The sequence below is a fragment of the Hemitrygon akajei genome, unplaced genomic scaffold, assembly GCF_048418815.1.
Source record: "Hemitrygon akajei unplaced genomic scaffold, sHemAka1.3 Scf000049, whole genome shotgun sequence".
Classification (NCBI taxonomy): Eukaryota; Metazoa; Chordata; class Chondrichthyes; order Myliobatiformes; family Dasyatidae; genus Hemitrygon; species Hemitrygon akajei.
In genome coordinates, this window is record NW_027331935.1 from 6,907,407 (window position 1) to 6,935,122 (window position 27,716).

General features: G+C 42.8%; 2 protein-coding genes across 6 annotated transcripts in view; one reads left to right on the plus strand and one right to left on the minus strand.

The window, feature by feature from the left end:
• Positions 1 to 27,716, minus strand: part of LOC140720992 (uncharacterized) — a 371,190-nt gene that overhangs the window by 23,977 nt on the left and 319,497 nt on the right. The window lies entirely within an intron of this gene.
• LOC140720985 (NACHT, LRR and PYD domains-containing protein 3-like) overlaps positions 1 to 27,716 on the plus strand; it is a 58,949-nt gene that overhangs the window by 5,543 nt on the left and 25,690 nt on the right. The window contains exons 3-6 of one of the 5 annotated variants that reach the window (XM_073035846.1): positions 6,608 to 6,700; positions 8,277 to 8,392; positions 14,013 to 14,129; positions 27,054 to 27,220. In XM_073035846.1, the coding sequence (XP_072891947.1) occupies positions 6,666 to 6,700; positions 8,277 to 8,392; positions 14,013 to 14,129; positions 27,054 to 27,220 (435 nt within the window). In that variant the 5' untranslated portion in view covers positions 6,608 to 6,665. The remainder of the gene's footprint in view (positions 1 to 6,607; positions 6,701 to 8,276; positions 8,393 to 14,012; positions 14,130 to 27,053; positions 27,221 to 27,716) is intronic. The other 4 variants (XM_073035847.1, XM_073035848.1, XM_073035849.1 and 1 more) reach the window with 4 other exon arrangements.

Consider the following 27,716-nt stretch of genomic DNA (forward strand, 5'->3'; position numbering starts at 1 on the left):
TCGCTTCAAGGAGAAAAGACCAAGTTCACTCAACCTATTCACATAAGGTATGCTCTCCAATCCAGGCTACATTCTTGTAGATCTCCTCTGCACTCTCTCCATAGCATCCACATCCTTCCTGTAATGAGGTGACCAGAGCAGAACACAGCAATCTCAATTGCGGTCTAACCAAGGTCTTGTATATCTGTAACATTACCTCACGGCTCTTGAATTCAGTTCCATTGTTGATGAATGCCAACACGCTGAACAACACTGTCAACCCGCGCAACAGCTTTGAGTGGACATAGGCCCCGAGATCTCATACATCCTCCAGACTGCCTAGAGTTTTACCATTAATATTATATTCTGTCTTCAAATTGGACCTACCAAAATTAACCACTTCGCACTTAGCTGGGTTGGACCGTCTGCCACTTCTCAGCCCAATTCTGCCCTTGCCATCGAGTATAGCATTGTGCAAGCCTCTGCTGAAAACAAACCGTCTTGAAGCAACGTGTACCAACACCACAGATCCTTCAGTCCCCACCAGCAAATGGCAAGCAATAATTTATATTACATACACCAGGTCTTATCAAGTTATTTTTAACTAATTGAACTGTCAGAGTACCTGTGGACCTCTAATTAAGCGGAAAGTAGTTATGTTCCCATTTCCAACCTGTATAAAGGGGACGGGTTCTACCCAAGATGTACCCATGTCCTTGTAAGCATATATGCAGGAGTTGCTAGGCAGGGTTTAAATTGGCTGTTTGGGGGAGAGTGTGTGAGCCAGATTGTTAGGTCATATGATGGAGCAGTTGATATAAAGGGAAATGCAGTGTTCAGAGACACTGAAAGGATAGGCTCTGGACAAGGGGGCATAAAGAGTAACTTTAGAAAATGTTTCAGAACATAGAATTACAACTTTGTGGCCATTACAGAGAATTGACTGCGACAAGTGCAGGATTGGCTGTTAGATGCTCCAAGGTTTATTGGTTTCAAAAGGCATATAGGGAGGTGAAAGACTAGCAAGTGTGATTTACCAATTAGGGATGGTATCACAACTACAGAAACTGAGAACATCATGGAGGGACCAACTATACATTCAGTGTGGGTAATTATCAAAAACAGGAAGGGTGCCATCACTGTTGGAGAATTCTATGGGCCCTTCCAATGGCCACTGTGACAATAAGGAGCAGTAAAGTTTGCAGCTTTTGGAAAAGTGCAAATATAACTGGGTTGTTATCAATGGTGATTTCTGCTTTCCTAATATTGTTTCCCATTTACTTATTCCAGAACGCTGAATGTCCAGTAAGTATTCCTGACATATTATGTGGGTGGGAAACTGGAGGAGATGCCATACTGTACCTAGTAGTAGACAATAAAGGTGGTCAGTCAGGTGGCAGATGTCTTGGTGGTGGTCTTATTAGAGATGGTGGCCACAACACCCCGGCTCTCATCTTGTGTACAGGTCCTTGCTGAGAAAGGAGTTGATTTCAGCCATAACCAACCTCTCAAAACACTTCATCACTGCAGATTGCTACTGGCTAACACTCATTAAGGCAGATCACCCAGCTTTTCTTGGGCACTGGTATGATTTTGCCCTTTTGAAGCAGGAGGGAGCTTCTGACTCTTAACAGTGAGGATTTGTAAATGTCGTCGAACACATCCACACACAAAGTCAGAGCCTGAGCAAGTACGCTCTCAGGATCTGTCGCCTGAATCTCAGTTTATCTAAAATCAATTCCATGGATAAAAGAAATGTAAAACAAAAAAAAACACAAGAAAAACCAAACACCAATGTGTTTGTACTGTTCTTCCTTGCAGGTAACTGCAAAACCTAAAACAGTTTTTTTCCACCATGCCAAGCTTTCACACATTTTTCAGAGAACCAAAGAAGAGAGCTAGCTGCTGGGTGGGGACCCCAACAAATTAACACATTGATGCAATGTCTTAAAAGAACAGCCTCTTAAAAACTGCTTCTGCACTCTGTTCTTCAAGGACGCGCACACAGACTCACACTCTCTTGTCTCTCAAATAAACTCAATGTTGCCACATTTCACACATTTGAAGCATGCAAAATATTCACAATTTAAACCATTTCAGAAGTCCCTTGTTCCTAAGGGTTAAACAGTTTCCACAATACTGAATTATAATTTGAGAACATTGAAGAAACTCTGAGACTTCAAAACAAATAAATTTTGTAAGTTACTCATCATGCACAAGAAAACAATGTTACACAAGTTTAAATCATGAAATCCCAGTAGTAACCAAAATGCCAACACTTTTGGACATTTCTGTAAATCCAGTCTCTGCATTTTGGTAGGATTTAAGTTATATGAGCTATTTATTCCAGGCATAATGACCCATATTACCTCAGCAGACATGAGTGCTGTACTGCCTCTGACAGCTGCTTCCCTGATTGGGTCAAGGCACACTGCAGTGCTGTATTACTTCCCTTCTACAATCTCTGGTGGTTTTTGTTCTGACCTGCATTACATCACAGGAAATGCCGTGTATTTTCTGGAAGGGAATACGCATTAGCTGCCTCTGGAGTATTCCTAAAGTTAAAATCTAACTCCCTTACTTCCAAAGTGCCCATATCTCAGCATGTGCAAGGTCACTGGGAGCAGACAGTCCCAGCATCTTTCCAGATTCAGCATTGCTATGAGACATGAATGTTCTTCACCATCTATTTGTGGGCTCTGGCTCTGAATGATCTCGATCTAATGTTGATCCGAACACCCCATGAAGCACCATCCACAGTCTGCAAATGCAGTGGGGTGTTCTCCTTTCTCTGGTAACATTTATGTTGGTTGTCCATTGTGTCTCCATTGTTATTACCCATAACAGTCAGTCTAACATTCTTTAATTCCTCATTTATTCCCCTGGCTTGGCACTGTGCTTCTGGCAAAGCAGAGTGTTACGTACCTGTAATGGTTTAAATGACCCAGCAGCAATAGACCACACCTAGAGTCTGGTTTTGATGTTAAAACCACTATCTTCATTAGTATCTACTAAATATAGAAATTTAAACAAGAATGATCAAACGTTAACAGTGTTATGAGTATACATATGTGTAAATATAACTTCCAAACTATTGACGTGGGGGGGGGGTGGGGTGGTAGTAGCTTATCACAGGGAACTACCACACAGGCATGGGTTAACATAGATAGATTCCACAAGGTTTCCGCAATCACACAATGTGATAGCCACTTATCGACGTGTTGGGTCGATGCTCAACCCACCCTTGTGGGCACTCAAATTCCAACCAGTGACCCCCTAGTCACTGGCTTCCTTCCGTTGGCCGACTCCAACTGTGACTGGCTGTGTGTGAGTGAGTGTCCTTGCTTCAATCAAAACAAGCGGCAGAGTCCAATAGTTCCACCCCTCCCTCTCTCTCAGTAAGAATCAAACAGGAGCCGAGAAAGCCAGTGGCTAACGTCACTCAGGCACTCTCTCTTAAAGATGACACTTCACAGCAAGATAAACCTAGAGGTTCATCACAAGACTGTGTGTTCAGATGGAAGAAGAATTAACCTCCTTTCCCTGTTCATTACCTTGTCTGTGTATTTCTCTCTAGTGACTAATTACTTGGAAAGACTCTCTAGAAACAGCCCCGAGCACATATGTCCTAATATCCTTCACAATATCCCTCAGCTGCTACACCCTGGCTCCTCCCTCTCTGATAGTAACTTCGGATGTAATTGTGTAGTCTTCAGCACTGAGGCCTTTTGACAGTATGTCAGCCAGTGGATCCTTGGGTAGAGACTCCTCGTCATAAATATATATTGTCATCTTATCTACTAAATCATTCTAGTCTATATTTCCATATTCTACTACTTACCCTCTTTGAGATCCAAAAGCACATATCATTGGATGCAGTCCAAAATATATCTTTTAGCTCTTTTAAATATTTGTCTTGTAAAGAGTAGCTAACCAAATAAGATTTGTGTCTGTGTACTGAGAAAGATGGGATGATCATATATACAGTATAATTATATGTGTACATATAGATATACTGTATATAAAGTATATATATGATGCAAGTATGGCACTGTATATACGTGCTTCAAATAATATTCAACCGCACCCCTCCCCCACCCCCACCCCCCCCGCCAAACCTTTATTGACATAAGTTATTATTGCAACCAGGGATTTTAATCAATTTAGCTGAGGTTTTGTTTTTATTTTTATCTGTGAACCCCATCCTCACTCTCTTCAGTAGAGCCCAAAACTATGGGAAAACTGTAAAGCATGAACAAATTTATTTTTAAAAAGCTGAAATATCAGCGGATCAAAAGTATTCATCCCCCTTTCCTCAGTCCTTGGTTGAAACACCTCTCTCAACTATTACAGACAGTAGTATTTTCGGACAAGTCTTTATTAGCTTTGCACAACATGATGGAACAAGATGGTTTATTCCTCCTTGCAAAATTGCTCAAGCTGTGCCAGGTTAGTTGGCGACTGGCAGTGGACAGCATTCTTGGTTTTGCTAGAGATGTTCGATCAGATCACTGACTGGGCTACTCGGAGATGTCAATTTTCCTCAATTGAAGCCACCTCATGGCTGCTCTAACAGTGTGCTTTGGGTCATTGTCCTGCTGAAAGACAAACTTCCTCCCCACATTCAGCTTCCAGGCAGTGTCCTGGCTGACAATGTAAGTCAGGGACAGTATAAAAATAAAAGAGAAGTATAACATAGCAAAGATGAGCAGGAAGCCAGAGGACTGGGAATTTTTTAAAGAGCAACAGAAGATTACTAAAAAGGCAATATGGGGAGAAAAGATGAGCTACCAAGGTAAGCTAGCCAAGAATATAAAGGAGGATAGTAAAAGCTTCTTTAGGTATGTGAAGAGGAAAAAAAAAGTTAAGACCAAAGTTGGGCCCTTGAAGGCAGAAACAGGTGAATTTATTATGGAGAAAATAGCAGACGAGTTGAACAGGTACTTTGGATCTGTCTTCACTAGGGAGAACACAGACAATCTCCCAGAAGTAATAGTGGCCAGAGGACCTAGGTTAACAGAGGAACTGAAGGAAATTCACATTAGGCAGAGAATGGTGTTGGGTAGACTGATGAGACAGAAGGCTGATAAATCCCCAGGGCCTGATGGTCTGCATCCCAGGGTACTTAAGGAGGTGGCTCTAGAAATCTTGGATGCATTGGTAATCATTTACCAATGTTCTATAGATTCAGGATCAGTTCCTGAGGATTGGAGGATAGCTAATGTTATCCCACTTTATAAGAAAGGAGGGAAAGAGAGAACAGGGAATTATAGACCAGTTAGCCTGACGTCAGTGGTGGGGAAGATGCTGAAGTCAATTATAAAAGATGAAATAACTGCACATTTGGATAGCAGTAACAGGATCAGTCTGAGTCAGCATGGATTTACGAAGTGGAAGTCATGATTGACTAATCATATGGAATTTTTTGAGGATGTAACTATGAGAATCGACAAGGGAGAGCCAGTGGATGTAGTGTACCTGGACTTTCAGAAAGCCTTTGATAACGTCCCACATAGGAGATAAGTGGGCAAAATTTGAGTACCTGGTATTGGGGGCAGAGTACTCACATGGATAGAAAATTGGTTGGCAGTCAGGAAACAGAGTAGGGATTAATGGGTCCTTTTCAGAATGGCATGTAGTGACTAATGGGGTACCGCAAAACTCGGTGCTGGGACCGCAGCAATTTACAACATACATTAATGATTTAGATGAAGGGATTAAAAGTAACATTAGGATGTTTGCAGATGACACAAAGCTGGGTGGTAGTGTGAAATATGAGAAGGATGTTCGGAGAATGCAGGGTGACTTGGACAGGTTGGGTGAGTGGGTAGATGCATGGCAGCTGCATTTAATGTGGATGAATGTGAGGTTATCCATTTTGGTGGCAAGAACAGGAAGGCAAATTACTATCTAAATGGAGTCAAGTTAGGAAAAGGGGAAGTTCACCAAGATCTAGGTGTCCTTGTTCATCAGTCACTGAAAGTAAGCATGCGGGTACAGCAGGCAGTGAAGAAAGCTAATGGCATGTTGACTTTCATAACAAGGGGAGTTGAGTATAGGAACAAAGAGGTCCTGCTGCAGTTGTACAGGACCCTTGTGAGACCACAGCTGGAGTATTGTGTTCAGTTTTTTTCTACAAATTTGAGGAAGGACATTCTTGCTATTGAGGGTAGTTGCCCTACTCAATATTGCTATCTAGTAGGTTTGTTTGTTTTTTTTTATCCAGAATCTCTCTGTATTTATCAGCATTCATCTTCACATCAATCCTGACCAGATGGCCAGTCCTGTTGAAGAAAAGCGTCCCTGTAGTTTGATACTACAGCCAGCATTCTTTACAGTAGGGATGGTGTTAACTGGCTGATGCAGAGCATTAGATTTACATGCATATGCTGCTTAGTGTTGAGGCCAACATTTTTAATTATGTCTCATCCAATCAGAAGACGTACGTGTAATTCTTTACAATATCTCTTAGGTGATGCTGCGCAAAGTCATGACGGGCCAGGGCATGCTTTTTTAAGAAGTCAAATCCACATAATTGGGCCTTTGAATAATAGCGCAGGGCACTTATTTGGGACATAAAGTGCAAAATTGAAAAAATAACCAAGATTTCCTTTGATTATTTGGACAGGACACTGTTGCTGAGAGTTGATATTGGACCACTGGAAAATGATGCTGGTGAGGTAGTGATGGAGGACAAAGAAATGGCAGATGAACATATTGGGTACTTTGCATCTACCTTTACTGTTGAAGACACTAGCAATGTGCCAGAGGTCTGTGAGCGTTAGGGAGCAGGAGGGAGTGCCATTGCTATTACAAAGGCATTCTTTAAGAAGGAAAGAAAGGGAATTATATGCCAGTTAGCCTAACCTCAGTGGTTGGGAAAGTGTTGGAGTCTATTATTAAGGATGAGGTTTCAAGGTACTTGGAGACTAATGATAACCTTAGTCAAAGTCAGTGTGGTTTCTGTGAAGGGGCATCTTGCCTGAAAAATCTGTTAAGAGTTCTTCGAGGAAGTAACAAGCAGGGTGAACAAAGGAGAGGCAGTGGATGTCATTCACTTGAATTTTTAGAAGGCGTTTGATAAAGTGCCACACGTGAAGCTGCCTAACAAGGTAAAATCCTGTGGCATTACAGGAAAGATATTGGCATGGATAGTGGAATGACTGACTAGCAGGAAGCAGGGAGTGGAAATAAAAGGGGCCTTTTCTGGTTGGGTGGCAGTGACTAGTGGTGTTCCTCAGGGGTCAGTATTGGAACTGCTATTTTTCACATTGTTTGTCAATGGCTTATAGAATGGAATTGATGGGTTTTGGAAAAGTCTTTTGATGACATGAAGATAGGCGGAGCGGTAGGCACTGCTGAGGAAGTAATGCGATTGCAGCGTGACAGACAAATTGGAAGAATGGGCAGATGGAATACAGTGTTGGGAAATGTATAATAATGGATTTTGGTTAGAGGAAAAGTAGGGCTGATTATTATCTAAATGATAATAATTCAATCTTCAGGAGTGCAGAGGGACGTCAGAGTCCTTGTGCAGGACTCCCAGGAGATTAGTTTACAGCTTGAGCCTGTGGTAAAGAAGGCAAATGCATTTTTGCCATTTACTTCTAAGGGAATAGAACATAAAGACAGGGAGGTCATGCTGAACCTTTATAAGTCACAAGTCAGGCCGCACTAGTATTGCCAACAGCTTTCGGCCCCATATCTCGGAACAGATGTGTTCCCATTGGAGAGAACCCAGAGGACATTAACGAGATGATTCCGGGAATTAAATGTTTACCATATGAGGAGTGTTTGGCAGCTTTGAGCCTGTACTCCCTGGAATGTAGAAAAATGTGGGGAGATCTAATTGAAACTTACCGAATGTTGAAAGGACCTGATTGGGTAGATGTACTTCCTATGTTGGGGGTATCCAGAACTAGAGGGCACAGCCTCAAAATTGAGGGTGGCTGTTTAGAAAAGGGGTTAGGGTGATTTTATCTTTTTTTTAGTCAGAGTGTAGTAGTCTTGTGAAATGCTCTTTCACAGACTGTGGTGGAGACAATGTCCATGGGTATATCTAAAGCGGAAGTTAATTTTTTCCTGATCAGTCAGGGAATCCAAGTATATGGTGAGAAAGTAGGTGAATGGTGTTGAATGTGATCTGGGATCAGCTATGATGGAACGGAGGAGCAGGCACGATGTGCTGAATGGCTTATTTCTGTCCCATGTCTTACAATCTTATAGTCTAAATATCTCTACCGGCTTCTGTGGTGTGTTGCATTGCTCCTTAACCTGGATTTTCATTTTGAGGGTAGCAAAAGAACTGAAATGGAAAGAAAATCCAGTAAAACTCAGCCTGAAAACTTGTCGCAAGAGGAAGTTGATCATGCCACAAAATCGAAGCCATCTGGGAACTTCGAATGTGGAGCAGGTTAGTTGACTGCAAATCGTTTCAAATTAAACATTGAGTGTCAAGCAAGTATTTCTTAAGAACTGATACTAATTCTCAAATTGATGAAAACACAACATACTGTGTGAACATATTTCTCAAATGGCAGACATGTTTCAGTATTTTGTGGGACCTTTTTAGAAAATGTAGCTGTTGAAATAGATGAGTGGGAACCAGTGGACATGGCATCGAATTTATTTCTTCCTCTCTCCCTTCCTTTACGGCACGTCCCAGCAAGTCCGTGCCACCGAATATACATCAATGACTAATTAAAACTACTAGCACAAGCATCTTTGTAATGTGGGGGCGAACCAAAAATGTGTGGTCACAGAGAGAAACATATAAATTCCTTAGACAACAGCGAGATTTGAACACAGGTCACTGTGGCTGTAGAGCATTATGCTAACCGCAATGATACCATACCGCCCTAAACTAAATTCCTAACCAATTCAACCTTAACTCTAAAGTGAGTCTTCAGATCCAGGCAATATCGTTGTAAATTTTCTCTGTACTCTTTCAATCATATTGATACCTTTCCTGTCGCTGGGTGACCAGAACAGCACACACTGCTTCAAATTAGGCCTCACCAATTTCTTTATGCACTTCAATATAACAAGCCAACTCTTCTACTCAATACTTTGAGCTATGAAGCCCAATGTGCCAGAATCTCTGGTTTGACACTGTCTACCTGCTATACCATTTCCGAAGAAGTATCCCAGATACCCCTATCCTACCACACTCGGTGCCCTGTTGTTCACTGTGTAATTATTACCCCCAGTTGCCCTTCCAAAGCGCACATTTCAAAGCTCAATTAAAACCCATGTGCCATTTTTCAGTCTATTTCCTGGTAATTCCCTCCTGTACCCTGTCCAGATCAGTTGCATCCTCCCCAAATGTAGGCAAGTTGAATTGCATGAACTCTCCCGACGGTGGCGTAATTATCAGCGTGTGAATTGTTTGACCTGAAAGAGGTGAGGTCCTGGGACCATGGCAGCACATGGTTGAGGAGGGTACGTGTCTCGAAGGATGGGGCAATATGTGAAACGGTGAAGGTAGGGTGTCTGGAATGAAACATCATGAGACCCTGCAAGTGTGTGGGGCCTGCCAATGAGACATTAGGCAGCTTGTGTAGGATGATGTCCTGGGAGATGAGATTATCAAATTAAACTCAGAAGGGCTAATGGACGGTGGGTAAAAGGACTGTGAGAGGGAGGCAGACGACCCTTGGATTATCATACTGGGGAGATGCTGATACAGCAGCCTGTTTTTCAGGAAGCACTGCAAATGAAATCCCCTGCAGTACAGGCTGCTACCAGTTACAATCACAGGATACCTGCAGATGGCCAATTTGGGGACAGCAATATGACTGAGCAGAGTACATGGGTACAGAGCAATTGTTCCCAACTTGGAGTCCATAGACCTCTCAGTTAATGTTAGAGGCCCATTCTATAATAAAGGTTGTGAAGCTCTCGTTCAGAGTAATGGGGAAGCTGTTTCCAGAGGACTTGAAGAAGAAATTTTCAGGAAGAGGATTCTGGAAACAGGAATACCAGAGGGATTGAAATGTCAGTTGTTAATTTCAAAATTCCCAGTTTAATTATATGCCAAATGAGTACTTTTACCCAAATGCACATTTCCCTCAGAAATGTTGGCTTCTCATATCATAAATAAAGAGGTACAAATGTCCATGTCGACTGAGATTATACATGGCCATTATGGGACCTGAGTTTATCTAAAATTATTTCCATGGAAAAAAGAAATGAATACCGAAAAAAAAACAACCAACTGGCAGGGGTGTTCCAAATCATTTTCAATATCTCACTGCTACATTTGAAAGTCCATACCTGCTTCAAGAGCTCAACAATTACACCAGCAACCAAGAATAGCAGGGTGAGATGTCTTAACATCTATTGCCCATGTGCACTCATATCTACGGCGTTGGAAGTTATTTTAGAGGGTAGTTATGGCTGGAATCAATTCCTTCTTCAGCAAGAACCTGGATCCACTGCAATTGGCCAATCTCCACAATAGGTCTATGGCAGATATGATCTCATTGCATCTCCATGTGGCCAAGGATCACCTCAACAATACAAATACCTATGCCAGGATTCTGTTAGTTAACTACAGCTCAGCATTTAATACCATCATTCCTGCAGTTCTGATCAAAAGCATTCAGAACCTAGGCATCTGTATCTCCCTCTGCATCTTTGCACCTAACCGGAAAACAAAAATCTGTGCAGATTTGGAATGCCTTACCTGTAAAATATTCACCCCCCCCCCTTCCTCACTTTGGAAGTTTTCATGTTTTATTGTTTTACAGTGGATTTAATTTGGCTTTTTTGACACTGATAAACATAAAGAAGACTCTTTCATGAGAAAGTGAAAACAAATCTCCACAAAGTAATGTAAATTAATTGGAAATATAAAACACAAAATAATTGATTGCGTAGGCATTCATCCCCTTTAATATGACACACCAAATCATGACTCATACAGCCAATTGATTTTAGAAGTCACACATTCAAGGTGTTTCAATTGCTTGTCGTAAAACTACACCTATATATAGAAGATCCAACTGCTGGTGAGTCAGTATCTTGGCAAAAACTACACCATGAAGACATTCCAAGGATACCCGGGATAACTTTATAGAAAAACACAAGTCAGAAGGTGGATCACTGAATATCCTCTGGAGTACAGTTAAGTCAATCATCAAGAAATGGAAAGAATATGGCACAGCTGTAAATTTGCCTAGATCAGGCCGTCGTCAATAACTGAGTGACTGTGCAAGAAGTGGATCATTGAGGGAGGCCATCAAGATTACTATGACAACTCTGGAGGAGTTACAAGCTTCAGAGGCTGAGATGAGAGGGACAGTGCATACAACAACTGCCATATTCAGATTCAGTTTATTGTCATTCAGAAACCACAAATGCAATGCAGTAAAAAAAAAAGAGACAACATTCCTCCAGAATGATATCACAAAAACACATGACAAACAGACTACACCAGAAAATCCACATAACATTTGGCAATCCCCAATCCAGAGTCCGGAGAGGCTGTTACTAATATTAATATCGTGCTACCATCTTAGCGCGTTCCCCGGAAAGGAGCTCCAATCCCACCAGACAAACAAGACCAAAAGCTAAAGCTACAAGACCTGCACAAAACCACACAGTTACAACAGTGCAAACATTAGCGTAATTGATTAAAAAAACAGACCATGGGCACAGTAAAAATAGTCCAAAGATGTTAAAAGACTATAAGTTTGAAAGAAACCACCACACAGTTTCCACAAGTCCTCAGGGTCCCGATTGACTCATCATCCCACGCAGGCGGCAGAAGGAAGGCATATGGGTGCTTCACCAGTCGCAGTTTTGTGGGAGAGTGGCAAAGAGAAAGCTGTTGTTGAAAGAAACTCACATGAAATCTTGGTTAGAGTTTGCCAGAAGGCACGTGGGGCGTGGGGTAGGAGACTCTGAAGTCTGCTGGAAGAAGGTTTTATGTTCTCGTGAAACGAAAATTGAACTTCTTGGCCATAAGACTAAATCTTACGTTTGGCGTAAGCAAACACTGCACATCATCAAAAACAGTCCATCCCTACCGTGAAGCATGGTGGTGACTTCATCATGCTATGGGGATGCTTCACTGCAGCAGACCCTGGAAACCTTGTAAAGGTAGAGGTATAATGAATACAGCAAAATACAGGGAAATCCTGGAGGAAAACCTGATGCAGTCTGCAAGAGTACTGCGACCTGGGAGAAGATTTGTTATCCAACAAGAAAATGACCCAAAGCATAAAGCCAAAGCTGACAAGAAATTGTTTAAAAACAAAGTTAATGCCCAGAAGTGACCACGTCATATTTCGGATGTCACTCCAATTGAGAATCTGTGGCTGGACTTGAAAAGAGCTCTTTGCTCATGGTCCCCATACAATCTGATAGAGTTTCAGCAGTAAGGTAAAGAAGAATTTCAGTGTCCAGATGTGCAAAGCTGATAGTGACTGACCCGCGCAGACTCAGGGCTGTAACTGCTGCCAAAGGTGCATTTGCTAAATACTTCTTGAAAGGGTGAATAATTATGCAATCAATTATTTTATGATTAATAACAGTAATAACGAGACCAATTTATAGAAATGTTTCACTGTGACATGAAATAGTGTCTTTTGTTGATTAGTATCAAAAAAGCCAAATTAAATCCATTGTGATTCAATGTTATAAAACAAGAATGCATGAAAACTTCAAAGAGAGGTGAATAAATTTTAAAGCCACTGTAACATCTCCACCTCACTGACAATCAACATTAGTGCACCACAGGGTGGTGGGCTTAGCCATTGCTCTACGCTCTCTGCATCCATGACTGTGTGGTTGAGCGCATCTCAAATGCCATCTATAAATTCACTGATGATATCACCATTGTTGTCAGAATTTCAGATGGAGATGAGGGGGCATACAGGAGTGAGATGTATTATCAGCTATTATTGCAGCTTTCCCTGAACAACTGAATGTCAGTAACACCAAAAAACCTATTCTGGACTCCAGAAAGGAGTTCTGTGAGGGAAATGAGGGAACACACACAAGTCCTCATAGAGTGATCAGAAGTGGGGAGAGTGAGAAATTTCAAGTTCCTGAGTGTCACTATGTCTGAGGGCCTAATCTGCACCCAACATATCGATGCAGCCATTAAGAAGGCAAGACAGTGGCTATATTTCATCAGGAGTTTGAGGAGAATTGGTATGTCAGCAAAAGCAGTATTGCACAAATTTCTAGACATACCATGCCAGGCATTCTAACTGGCTTCATCATTGTCTGGTATGGCGGAGGGTGTTACTGCACAGAATCAAAGGAAGCTGCAGAGAGTTGTAAAATTAGTCAGCACCATCGTGGGTATCAGGGACATCTTCAAGGAGCGGTGCTTCAAAGAGCTGGTGTCATCATTGAGAACTTCCACTACCATCAGAGAAGAGGAACAGAAGTCTGAGGGCACACAGATTATATATTATATATATTTTATTATATTATATATAAGATTATATATATCACAAGTTAACAAGTTCACCATATTTGCTGGTGTTATAAACAAACCTGTCTCAATTCTATATTTATTGTTGCCGTATCGTAACAATGTTCACATCCCAGGAATGAGCAGATTGGAGGTTGGGCTGGATGTTATCTAAATAAATAATGCAGGAGCACATACTCGACAAGAAAGTTGGCAATACGTATTGCTATCCCACTGGAATTACTATATATTTCAGATATATAGATTATAATTCTGTTTTTATTTCTCTCTGTTATGCATTACATTGTACTGATATCGCAAAGCTAACAAGATCACAACATATGATGGTGTTCTTAAACCTGACAACTGATTCTGTTTCTGATATGAATAAAATCGCCAATGCATTGCAGCAATTGCACAAGCGGTAAGTAAATGGGTTGTTATAGATGGTCAGTATGTACATGATGGGCTGAAGGGCCTATATCTGTGCATTATGACTCTACCTTCCTGACAGAGAGCAGTTTGCAGATGAGGAATGAGCAGAATGCAAAGCACTGTCTTACTTTTGATGATTATCAGCTAATCCTCATTCTGTTTATTGCAGAGAGCCAGAATGTTGAAAACCCCATCCCCACCATGGCTGAAGCTGTGAATATGGATGGGGATCCAGGGAGCTCCAAAGCGGAAATGGGCCCAGGTGCGTTACAGAATATTTTTAAAGGTAAGTGTTGCCTTGACATCTTTTCCAGATTTCATGCCTGGGCCTGCAATTCACAGGAATACAGGGAAGAGGTAAGTGCTGAGAAATAGAGAACTGATTTACACATATTTATTATAATCACTGCTTGAAAGATTTAATAGATATTAACTTGGACTGCCCTGCTTGTAAAAGTGATGAATGAGATAGAGATTGTCAAATGCGTTCAAATAAGTTTCCTTAATCGATTGAGTTGTGCCACGGAGCACCCCAGTGATTTAACCTGACATAATCAGGCAAATTGTAATGACTAATTAAACTAACCACCGGTACATTTTTGGATTGTGAGAAGAAACCGGAGCACCCGGAGAAAACAGTTGCAGACACGAGTTAGAATCTACAAATGTGCTCAGAGAGGACACCAGAATTGAACTCCAAATTAAGAAGCCCTGAGCAGCAATAGTATTACGTGTCTGGCTGCACTATGACGGCACCCCTGATATTGTTCAATTGTCTGAGAAAGGCTCTAAAAATAATCTGGGTAAGTATGATGGGCTTGCCATCAATACTCGGTAAGTTATTGGAAGTACTGTGAGTAATATTGCTACAATAAGTGTATGGGACTTTGGAAAAAATGTTGAATTTCCCCATGGGGATGAATAAAGTATCTATCTATCTAATAACATTTTTATGGACGGGGACTGATTAGGGATAGTCAACAATGGTTGTATGGTGGTATGTCATGTCTATCCAATCTTACAGAGTATCTGAGCAATATACCAGGAAAGTTAATGGCGGAAAGACAGTAAATATATAAATGGATCTTGGCAATCCCTTTTAGTCAAGAAGGTTCAGTCACTTGGCATTAAGAATGAAATAATCAATTGAATTAGACATTGGATTTGTGGCAGAAGCCATTGGGTGGTAGCAGATAGTTGGCTCTCGGACTGGTGGCTGGTGACTAGTTGTCTGCTACAAGGAATGGTCCAGGGTCCATTGTTGATTGCATCTGTATAAACAATCTGGATAATGATGTGGTCAAGTGGATTAACAAGCTTGCGGATGAACAGAGTGAACTGAGAATACAGATACACAGAACCTTGTAAATGGTATCACAGTTAGATAAGGTCGTGGAGTCTCTTCTGGGCAGCTCATGGAGTAAGATGCTTGTTGGCTCTTCTCTATGCTTTTACAACCTACTTTTTACTGCTACTTTTGTTTAAACTTTGAAGATTCATTACTTTCAGTGATAGATTTACAATTTAATTACGATGGCTGGAACCCGAACTGGAAAGGAATTAAGATGTGGCAAAATTGTTTCTGAAACTGAACAAACCAAATTTACAAGGGAGGTAGAAGAAACCTATACTCCTGAAAGAAAGTTCGTATTGACAAAAGATACTAATACCAAAATTGGAATGGTGGATTCTAAAATTAATAAACTGTGGATGGTCTGTTGCCTCCCTGGAGCCAGGGTCCGCAATATCTCGGATCGAGTTCCTAGTATTCTCAAGAGGGAGCGTGAGCAGCCGGATGTTGTGGTCCATGTAGGGACCAATGATGTGGGTAGGAAGAGTGAGGAGGTCCTGAAAGGTGAGTTTAGGGAGCTAGGTGCCGAGTTAAAGGACAGGACCTCCAGGATAGCAATCTCAGGATTGCTACCAGTGCCACGTGCAGGTGGGTTTAGAAATAGTAAGATAGTGCAGATCAACACATGGCTGAAGACATGGTGCAGGAGGGAGGCCTTCAGATTTATAGTGTTATGAACCCCATAACTGGGTCACTTACCAGCAAAGATAGAGAGGTCCGCTGAAGTCTGATGGTACCATTTTTAACCGTTTTTATTTATAAAGGGGCACAAAAGTATGTTTAATACAAACATTCAGATAATATACGTCATCAATACTCAATCTAAAGCACAGGTATAGTAATAATCAACAATGCAAAGTAGCTCTATCGTTTGTCTAGGGGTAAAACTATTGTCCGATGGAAATATCAAAGTCTCTGAAGTTCATGCAGGCTTTTAGCCTTTCGGAGACCGCTGGAGCTCACGTGTTGGAGAGAGAAAATAAACTTGCCAGCCTGTTGGACTCAAATCATTGAATCGGGAGCGTGAGTTCCCCGTTGTCAGTTCGGAATCCTTTTCGGGGTTATCAGCCACTTGATTCACTAGCTAGTGAACCGAATCACACGTGGCTCCCGAACAGCTTCCCGTCCTTACGGGAGCGATGAGCAATGGTGTCTCCGTCTGGTGCGTCGCTCGAGTACTGCCTCCTGCAGTCTCCTTTTTATCATGACTGGCAGATTTGTAAATGTCAATCAAGGTAGGGTGATACAATCCCCACCCCACATTGCCCGAGGGTGTCCATGTCCCTGATAGCTGGCACGTACTATAGAGTTGCAATTCACACAGGTGCCTCTAAGAACAATGGTCAAATCCGTTGCATTGTCTCTCATTTCCTGGGTCCAAGACCCGAATTAATAGCGATCTTGCGATTCTCTGGAAGGAGGGGGCTGGTCCCGCACCCTTTGGCCCCTCAGAGCTGTGGTACATTCATAACAACCCCTATCTTCAAAGCGTTTTCACCAGTGGTGGAAACGAAGTAGTACAGAGTCTTACAGGATTTTAGAATCTAACACAATACACAAGCTTTTTTTCTTTCCACTACAGAGCTATACAGTTATACATTTAATTCATCATCTAAACAGGTAATGAGTACAGTGGCACTTACTTTAATATTTTTTTTCTTGTACCCGACTAAAGGCTGGTAGCATCAGATTTCAACTTAACAGGCAGGTTCCAAGGGGGTTGTCTTTGTTATTCACATGCTTTGTCAAAATCCCGTACAGCCAGTTTTCCTATTTAAAAAATGGCGCCCCCATTAACCATCACCTTTTTTCTGGTGAGTTTCTACGGGAGGAACTCGAGTAGTTTGGTGGGGTAAACCCCATCCGCCTTATTCATAGGAGTTATCTTATCAACACCGGATCACAGACCTATTTCATTTCTACCCAATTCTTTAGTTTTAAGTAAGTTGCTATTTTTCTCTTCAGGACCTGTCATGCTATTAGTTTCCAATTTAAGATCTGCAAGTGATCCCGCTTTGTCCAGACAGCATGTCAAGTGCTGCCTGTTCACCCCAAGCCCTGGAATAACAATAGCGTGTGGGACCCCGGCAGCTCTCGACTTACTCTGTAAGCGAGCTGCCGAGTTTAAAATTTTTTCATTCGATTTGGGAACTACAAACTTTCCGTTCCCTTCAATAATAATATTTATCCCCCCATGGTCGAGTTCCACTTTAAGGTTCACCACCCCTTCGTGTACAAACACCTGGGAACCCTCCCTTCCCCCAATTAGCAGGGTTAACCCTGTCTTCACTGAACCCAGTCTATCTGACCCAAAAGAACGGCCGTCTCGTTCAGCTGAATCAGATACCTCAGAACTTTTCTGAGCTCCGTGACTAGGTTCGGAACCACGTGCATCCCCATCCTGGACACTCTCAAACGGGACATTGACCTCTTCCAGGCTTTCAATACCCGTACCTTTTTCAAATTCCAAATTCCCTTGCTCCTTCCAGCTACTCTCTGGGCAACTCCCTTCCGGAGTAAACTCAACCCCGCGGGCTGAAACAACCTCATCTGCCAACCCAGCAGACCTCTCCAAGGTAGTGGCATCCTTTTCATCTAGGACTGTCTTCATCTCATTATCTGGAACATCTTGATAACTCTCAACTTCTTCAAACAGGGCTGCCACCCCCGACAGATCATCCATGTCCAACTCTGGACCTTTTAACAGCTTTTTCCGTTTCTGATCTTTATTTCCTACCTCTAGGACCTTTCTCTTCGCTAAGGGAAGCTCCATCTCCTCTCCCTTACCCCCTTTCACGTTACTATTCCTCGTTTTACCACCCTCTAAATCATATATGTCAAACTCAAGGCCCGCTGGCCAAATCCGGCCCGTGGTGGAATTATCTTTGGCCCGCGAGATAATATCTAATTACTATTAAAGCTGGCCCCAGTAATCGAAGCGCCTATGGCGTATGATATGGCTAATGCTGAGTTTATTCAGGTACCAGGTTTTCAGGGTTTTTAGTGTTTATTCGGCAGTCTTCTTCATAAGAAACGGAATTTGTAAAGTGAAACACTTTGTAGTTATAGCAGACGCTGAGACACATGAGAGCAGGCTGAAAAAACGGAGGCAACGAAAGCTGCGTTTGCACGGTCCGACTGATCCGGCCTGCATGAAGCTGCATTTTGCTCAATCCGGCCCGTGACCTAAAATGAGTTTGACACCCCTGCTCTAAACCCTTGTGGCACAGGGTCGGTAAAGACGTCTTGGCCAAATCAAAACTGGCCAATTTTAAACTGCTCCCATTCTCAGCTGCCGTTTTCGACAGGCTGTGAGTGACCGCGCATGCGGTATAGCTCGGGGACGCTATGGGCGGGGCCTCAACACGCACCGGTTGGCGGGTCATAGTCATGGCTGACCAAATCCTACCTCCGGCTAAATCGTTCCCAGGGAGGACGTCCACGTCAGTTCTCGGGAATTCTGATGGCACCCCTATTTCAACTGATCCATACACCAGCTCACAATCCAAAATGACCTTACGTAAGGACATCATTTCTGTCCATTTTCCTATTCCTCTCAGGGCTACCTCGCCCGTCTGAGGTCCAAATTGTAATACGTTATGGCTAATTAATGATAGCTCCGCCCCCGTGTCTCTCCAAATCCGTACGGGAATTGGTGGTCCCCCTCCCTCACAGACACGGTTCCGTGTGACAGATAAATCTCAGACCCCTAGCACTCTCTGCTTACCCGGGACCCTCTTGCCGATTTTCTGATTACCACTGCACACCCGATAGGGACCGCTGCTTTCCCTTTTTCTGGCTCCTTTCTCGGAGCAAAGCACCTAGATGCAATATGTCCTCCCTTTCCACAATTAAAACAGGTCAAGCCCGGAAATCTCGGGCTGCCTGGCCTTTCCCCCACAACGTTACCACTAGCTCCCGGCGGGACCTCTGCTTCAGCCGGCGGACTTTCTTGATCGTTCCCATGGTCTCTCGGGGTACTTTTATTCGAGGGAAACTGTGTTGTGGGTTAGGGCATATTCATCTGCGAACCTAGCAATTTCTGAGATGGACTTATTCGGCTTCTCACTCAAATACATCCGGATCTCTTCCGGAACACACCTTTTTAATTCCTCAATCGAAAAGAACTCCCTGATATGCCCATAATCCCCGTCCACCTGTTCCGCGGTGCACCAATGGTCCAAGAGCATAGCCTTCTCATGGGCTAGCTTGGTATACGTTTGATTCCACCCTTTCCGTAAATTTCTGAACCTTTGTCTATAAGCTTCAGGTACTAGCTCGTAACTCCGGAGAATGGCCTCCTATACTTTGGCATAATTCTCCGCTTCCCCCTCCTTGATGGACAACGCTGCATATGCTCGTTGTGCCTTCCCTTTTCACACAGTTTGTAACAACGCCACCCTCTGCTCTTTGGGCCACTTCTGATTTACTGCCACCTTTTCAAAAAGCAAGAAATAACTATCAACATCCGACTCTTCGAATGGAGGTACTACCCTTAACTCCCGACTAACATTAAACCTCTCCTCTCGGTCTAACCCTTGATCTCTTCGCTCTTTCCTTAACTTCTCCATCTCCAAGTCATGTTTCCTCTGTTTTTCTGCCTCCTCATACTCCCTCTCCTTCTCAGCTCTTTCCTTCTCCTTCTCAGCTCTTTCTTTCTCTTTCTCTGTTGCTTCCAGCTCCTTTAGCTGGAGCTCATGAACCCGTTTCCCCTCTAATTCCTTTAGTTGGAACGCCTGTTCCCTTTCTCTCTCAGCCCTTTCCTTCTCCTCAGCTCTTTCCTTCTCCTTCTCAGCTGCTTTACTTTAAATTCATGTTCCAACCTTAATTTCTCCAACTCTAACTGATCCGTCCCACTCGCTAGTACCTTTTCAGGGATATTTTCCAAATCCTCAGCTGCAAACACCTTCTTCCCAATCTAATACTGAGTTATGACCCTTCGCACTTCCCGCTTTTTCATTGATGACCTCACCTCTTGTGAGGCTTAACCCCTTCGCCAGATTTACCAAGTCTAATTATGTAGCGGCCTCTAGCGCCCCCAGAGTCGGGTTTTCCATAAATTCATCCACGTCCATCTTTGCTGGTTTCCCGTCTGGCTACCCGCGTACCAGATCCAAATTTTTTGACTGACGAACCCAATTCACTGACCTCCCAATTTGGTATCAAATCTCGAGACGAGGCCCCACGTTGTTATAAACCCCATAACTGGGTCACTTACCAGCAAAGATAGAGAGGTCCACTGAAGGCTGATGGTACCATTTTTAAACGTTTTTATTTATAAAGGGGCACAAAAGTAAGGTTAATACAAACATTCAGATAATATGCGTCATCAATACTCAATCTAAAGCACGGGTATAGTAATAATCAACAATGCGAAGTAGCTCTATCGTTTGTCTAGGGGTAAAACTATTGTCCGATGGAAATATCAAAGTCTCTGAAGTTCATGCAGGCTTTTAGCCTTTCGGAAACCGCTGGGGCTCACGTGTTGGAGAGAGAAAATAAACTTGCCAGCCTGTTGGACTCAAATCGTGGAATCGGGAAAGTGAGTTCCCCATTGTCAGTTCCCAATCCTTTTCGGGGTTATCAGCCACTCGATTCCCTAGCAAGTGAACCGAATCACACGTGGCTCCCGAACAGCTTCTCGTCCTAACGGGAGCGGGGAGCGATGAGCGATGGTGTCTCCGTCTGGTGCGTCGTTGGAGTACTGCCTCCTGTAGTCTCCTTTTTATCATGACTGGCGGATTTGTAAATGTCAATCAAGGTAGGGTGATACAATCCCCATCCCACATTGCCCGAGGGTGTCCATGTCCCTGATAGCTGGCACGTACTATAGAGTTGCAATTCACACAGGTGCCTCTAAAAACAATGGTCAAATCCGTTGCATTATCTCTCATTTCCTGGGTCCAAGACCCGAATTAATAGCGATCTTGTGATTCTCCGGAAGGAGGGGGCTGGACCCGCACCCTTCGGCCCCTCAGAGCTGTGGTACATTCATAACAATAGGTAATTGGGCAATTTTCCAGGGAAGGTGGGACCTGTTCCGTTGGGAGGGTTTACATCTGAACTGGAGGTGGACAAATATTCTTGCAGGTAGGTTTGCTAGAGAGGCTCCAGTGGATTTAAACTAGTTATGACGCGGGAGGGGGAAACCAAAGTGTAGGAGCAGTTGTATGGGAGAAGGAAGAAAAAGAAGACAAGTAAACTTCTTTGTACTGTTAGAGATAAAGAGAAAAGAAGAGGTGGAGAATTTCTTAACTTCATTTATTTTAAAGCTAGGAGCATTGTAAGAAAGGTGGATGAGCTTAGAGCATGGATTAATACCTGGAAATATGATGTTGTAGCTATTAGTGAAACATGGTTGCAGGATGGCTGTGATTGGCAACAAAATATTCCTGGATTTGCTTCAGCTGCGATAGAATCGGAGGGATAAGAGGGGGAGCTGTTCCATTGCTTGTCAGAGAAAATATTACAGCAGTGCTCTTGCAGGATAGATTAGAAGGCTCATCTAGGGAGGCTATTTGGAAGCATTTGAGGAATGGGGAAGATGTAGTAACAATTATAGGGGTGTATTATAGACCACCTATTGGGGAGAGAGAATTGGAGGAGCAAATTTGCAAGGAGGCAGCAGATATTTGTAGTAAGCACAAGGTTCTGATTGTGGGAGACTAATTTTCCACACATAGACTAGGAGGCCCATATTATAAAAGGGATGGATGGTTTGGAGTTTGTAAAATGTGTGCAGAATAGTTTTCTGCAGCGATACATAGAGGTACTGACTAGAGAAGGGGCAGTGTTGGATCTTCTGTCAGGGAATGAAATAGATCAGGTGACAGAGGTATGTGTTGGGCAAGACTTCGGGTCCAGTGACAACAATGCCATTAGTTTCAATATAATTATGGAGAAGGATAGGACTGGACCCAGGGTTGAGATTTTTGATTGGAGAAAGGCTAACTTTGATGAGATGCTAAAGGATTTAGAAGGACTGGATTGGGGCAATTTGTTTTGAGGGAAGGATGTAATAGAGAAATGGAGGTCATTTGAAGTTGAAATTTTGTGCTTACAGAATCTTTATGTCCCTATTAGGTTGACAGGAAAGGTTAAAAGTTTGAGAGAGCCATGGTTTTCAAGGGATGTTGGAAACTTGGTTAGGAAAAAGAGAGATATCTACAATAAATATAGGCAACATGGAGTAAATGAGGCACTCGAGGAATATAGAGAATGTAAGAAGAATCTTAAGAAAGAAATTAGAAAAGCTAAAAGAAGATACGAGGTTGCTTTGGCAAGTAAGGTGAAATCAAATCAGAAGGGTTTCTACAGTTATATTAATAGCAAAAGGATAGTGAGGGATACAATTGGTCCCTTACAGAATCAGAGTAGACAGCTATGTGTAGAGCCGAAAGATATTGAATTATGTAAGGTAAGGGAAAGAAGTAGGGAAGTTGTGGAATCTATGATGATTAAAGAGGAGGAAGTACTGGAGCTCTTAAGGAATATAAATGTGGATAAATCTCCAGATCCTGACAGGATATTCCCTAGGACCTTGAGGTAAGTTAGTGTAGAATAGCAGGGGCTTTGACAGAAATATTTCAAATGTCATTATAGACGGGGATGGTGCCGGAGGATTGGCGTATTGCTCATGTGGTTCCATTGTTTAAAAAGGGTTCTAAAAGAAAACCTAGTAATTATAGGCCTATCAGTTTGACATCATTTTAATCGTTAGATATTAATTTGAAGTAGTAAAATGGATTCAACAGTGGTTGGATGGGAGATGCCAGAGAGTAGTGGTGGATAACTGTCAGGTTGGAGGCCGGTGACTAGTGGTGTGCCTCAGGGATCAGTACTGGGTCCAATGTTGTTTGTCATATACATTAATGATCTGGATGATGAAGTGGTATATTGGATTAGTAAGTATGCAGATGATACTAAGGTAGGTGGTGTTGTGGTTAATGAAGTAGGTTTTCAAAGCTTGCAGAGAGATTTAGGCCAGTTAGAAGTATGGTCTGAATGATGGCAGATGGAGTTTAATGCTGATAAGTGTGAGGTGCTACATTTTGGTAGGAATAATCCAAATAGAACAATAATGGTAAATGGTAGGACATTGAAGAATGCAGTAGAACAGAGGGATCTAGGAATAATGGTGCATAGTTCCCTGAAAGTGGAATCTCATGTGGATAGGATGGGGAAGAAAGCTTTTGGTATGCTGCCCTTTGTAAATCAGACCATTGAGTACAGGAGTTGGAATGTAATGTTAAAATTGTACAAGGCATTGGTAAGGCTGAATTTGGAGTGTTCTGTACAGTTCTGGTCACTGAGTGATAGGAAAGATGTCAACATAATAGAGAGAGTACAGAGGAGATTTACTAGAATGTTACCTGGGTTTCAGTTACAGAGAAAGGTTGAACAAGTTAGGTCTTTATTCTTTGGAGCATAGAAGGTTGGGGGGGGGGGAGTGACTAGATAGAGGGATTTAAAATTATGAGGGGGATGGATAGAGTTGACGTGGATAGTAGGGGGATTCAAACAAGAGTACATGAGTTCAGAGTTCGGCGGCAAAAGCTTAAGGGTAACATGAGGGGGAATTTCTTTACTCAGAGAGCAGTAGCTGTGTGGAACGAGCTTCCAGTAGAAGTGGTGGAGGCAGGTTTGGTATTGTCATTTAAAGTAAAATTGGATAGGTATATGGATTGGAAAGGAATGGAGGGTTATGGGCTGAGTGCTGGCCAGTGGGACTAGGTGTGAGTAAGCATTTGGTATGGACTAGAAGGGCCGAGATGGCCTGTTTCTCTGCTGTAATTGTTATATTGTGTGTGTGTGTGTGTGTAAAACATGGCTACACATTCCTAATTCCACATGATGATTTGTGCTCTGAGCTTATCTGCCTTTCGAACAACTTTCCCTTCAATAATATACATGCAATTCCGCACGGTATTCCCATTTTGCTTAATCTTACCGTCCCTGACTTTAAATGCAGGCCTTGCAACATTTTTTGCGCAGCCACTCCACTATCTACCTAGTAAAATGCTTTCCACCACCTACAACTCCAGATCGAAATGCCCAGGTAGGTCATCAGACCATAAAACAGAGGAGCAGAATTAGGCCATTCTGCCCATTGAGACTGCTCTGCCATTCCATTATGGCTGATTCAGGATGCCACTCAACCCAATTCACCTGCGTTCTCTTCTTGTGTTGAGATACATTTGGCAATTTTCATGAGAAGATTGGTGACTATTTTGGTATCGAGGCACATTAGGAACAGCGAGACACACAGGCCAAAGGAGAAAACTGGCAGTTGAAAGGAGGAGAACAATATGCAGAGTTTTCAATACCAGATATGGTGGCATTGCTTGTCTGTGCAGTCCCTTAGACATTGAGCAGAATGCAGGTTCGAATCTCACAAGAGATTCTCGAATAGTGATGTGAAGTGACAGAATAAATCAGTGAACAGCCAGTGTCCATAATCCTGAGAACCAAATTTGTTCATGTGACCCACTCAGGGATCAGGATCTGAACTTGTTGCTCTGTGTCTAAGCATGATACAATCGAGCCAATTTTTACCTGCTCTCTAAAATGAAGGCATTCCCTCCCTCTAGAATGAGGTCCACAACACCTGGCAGTTTTGTAAATGGTGTTCACATCCCAGGAATGAGCAGAGTAGAGGTCTGGCTGGATGCTATATAAACAAATAATCCAAGAGCAGATACTCGACAGGAAAGTTGGCAATATTGCAATCTCACTGGAATTACTAACACTGAACATTGTTACATATGGGAGAGAAGGGAGATTGCAATATTTTATACCCATTGCTTCATCATCATAGTGGGAATGAGTGCATTAGTAAAATGAAGAAAAAAGTATCATTGAACCAGTGATGGTGAAGGCAGCGTGTGGGGTGAACAGCAAGTCTGTTCTGTGCAGCTTATGGTGTAAGTTGAATGTGGGGTGCACATACGGTGCTGTGCTTTGGCACCCTAGCTATATACAGTAAATGTCCCCAATACCTTGGCACCATACTTAGTAATTTTACATAATGGACAGTACTGCAGCTGCAAAACAAAAAAAAACAAGTGATGTGTATGAGTGATTCTGATATGCGTCTTTATTGTGGACTGAAAGTGGGAAGGGGACAGAGAGGGGAGTCGTGGTTGGGAAAATGGTAGGGAAAGAAAACCAGAGAGATCTTTTCTGTAATGATCAATAAGCCGATTGTTTGGAATCAAATCATCTTATCTCGTACCCTCACTAAACTCTACCCCAGGCTCTCCTTCTCTGCCACATGTCCCACAACCCTCCTGCCTTCTCTACAAGCTGTCCCACACTCCCCGCACCATCTCTGCCATGGGGTCTCTGCCCCTTCCCACAGCACGTGCTCCACACTCACCTTTTCCAACATAGTTTCTGTCTTGTCTTCTTTATAGCTGTGTCAAAATGTTGGGACCAGGTTAGATCCTTAGAGACCTTGATACTCAGGAACATTAAACTGCTCATGCTCTCCACTTCTGATCCCTCTATGATGATACGTATGTGTTCCTTTGTCTTTTCCTTCCTGAAGTCCATAATTAGCTCTTTTGTTTTACTGACGTTGAGTGCAAAGTTATTGCTGTGGCACCACTCCACTAGTTGGCATATCTCGTTCCCATGTGCCCTCTCGTCACTGCCTAAGTTTCTACCAACAATGGCTGTATCATCAGCCAACTTATAGATGGTACCTGAACTATGCCTAGCCACAGAGTCATGGGTATAGAGAAAGCAGAGCAGTGGGCTAAGCACACACCCCTGAGGTGTACCAGTGTTGATCATAAGCAAGGAGATGTTATCAACAATCCGTACAGATTGTTGTCCTCTGGTTACAAAGTCGAGGAGCCACCTACAGAGAGAGGTACAGAGGCTCAGGTTCTGTAACTTCTCAATCAGAATTGTTGGAATGATGCTATTAAATGCTGAGCTGTAGTCGATGAACAGCATCCTGACATAGGTGTCTGTCTAAAGCTGTGTGAAGAGCCATCAAGATTGCATCTGCCGTTGACCTATTGTGTCGATAGGGAAATTGCAATGGGTCCAAGTCCTTGCTGAGGCAGGAGTTCAGTCTAGTCATGACCAACTTCTCAAAGCATTTCATCACTGTAGATATGAGTGCAATCAGGTGATAGTCATCAGGGCAGCTCACAGTATTCTTCTTAGTCACTGGTATAATTGTTGCCTTTTTGAAGCAAGTGGGAACTTCCACCCACAACAGTAAGAGGTTGAAAATGTCCCTGAATACTCCTGCCAGTTGGTTGGCAGATGTTTTCAGAGCCTTACCAGGTACTCCATCGGGACCTTCCACCTTTCAAGGGTTCATCCTCTTTAAAGGCAGCCTAAAATTGGCCTCAGAGACAGAGATCATTGGGTCATCCGGTACAGCAGGGACCTTCACAGCTGTAGTTATATTCTCCCTTTCAAAGTGGGCATAGAAGGCGTTGAGTTCATCTGGTAGGGAAGCATCACTGCCATTCATGCCATTGGGTTTCACTTTGTAGGAAATATTGTCTTGCAAACCCTGCCAGAGTTGTAACATCTGATGTTGCCTTCAACTACGTTCAAAATTGTCTCTTTACCTTTGAAATAGCACTCCGCAAATCATACCTGATTTTCTGGTACAGACCTGGTCGCCAGAATTGAATGCCACAGATCTAGCCTTCAGCAAGTGATGTACATCCTGGTTCATCCAGGGCTTTTTGTTTGGAAATGTACAGAAAGTATTTGTACGCACACACTCATCCAGACAGGTTTTAATGATGTCAGCTACAACTGAAGCATACTTACCAACTTACTCTCTGCTTCACACCGCACAGTGCTGTATTTTCATATTTCTATTCCTAGATCCCAAATCTACGATCTCAGATCTCCTGACAGGGTGTGAAGATTATCAACTGCTCCACCTGACAATTTTCTACCGAGAGAGACTGAAACCCGCGATTGAGGAATGCGTAGAAGGACTAAGCTTGATGTTGAGACAGGAAGAACAATTCAGTGAACGGGAACACAAGGTGATTGGGGGAAACATTTGGGATACTGTTCATTTTAGTGAAAAGTGGGATGTGAGACAAAGGTCAGTCTGGCTCATCCTCTTGTTTCTGTGGACTGCAGTGATGTTATTGATCACTGAACAATTTGTGTCCAAAACCTTCACACCAGGGCTAAAATCAGTGAGGTGGAAAGGTCCAAAACTTATTGATCTGCTCTAGCAAGCGGAATGACCAAGCATTGGTTCATTCCTTGCTCTCGGGCCTGCTTCCTGTCAATCCAATCCAGCCCCAAGTTCGCATCAGCAATGTCCATAGCAGATGTGTACTCTCGAGACTCCAGCTCATCAAATTCTAACACAGCACCACATATACACCAGGTCATACAGTCGGTTCAAAAGTAACAACTTGCAAATGAAAAACATTGCACTAATCATAGTACAGAAAAATGTCGTTAGAGTTTTGTTTTTAGCTATTAAATCATCACTGTGTCTCACCAGCTCCATCTTTCCAGGGCAGT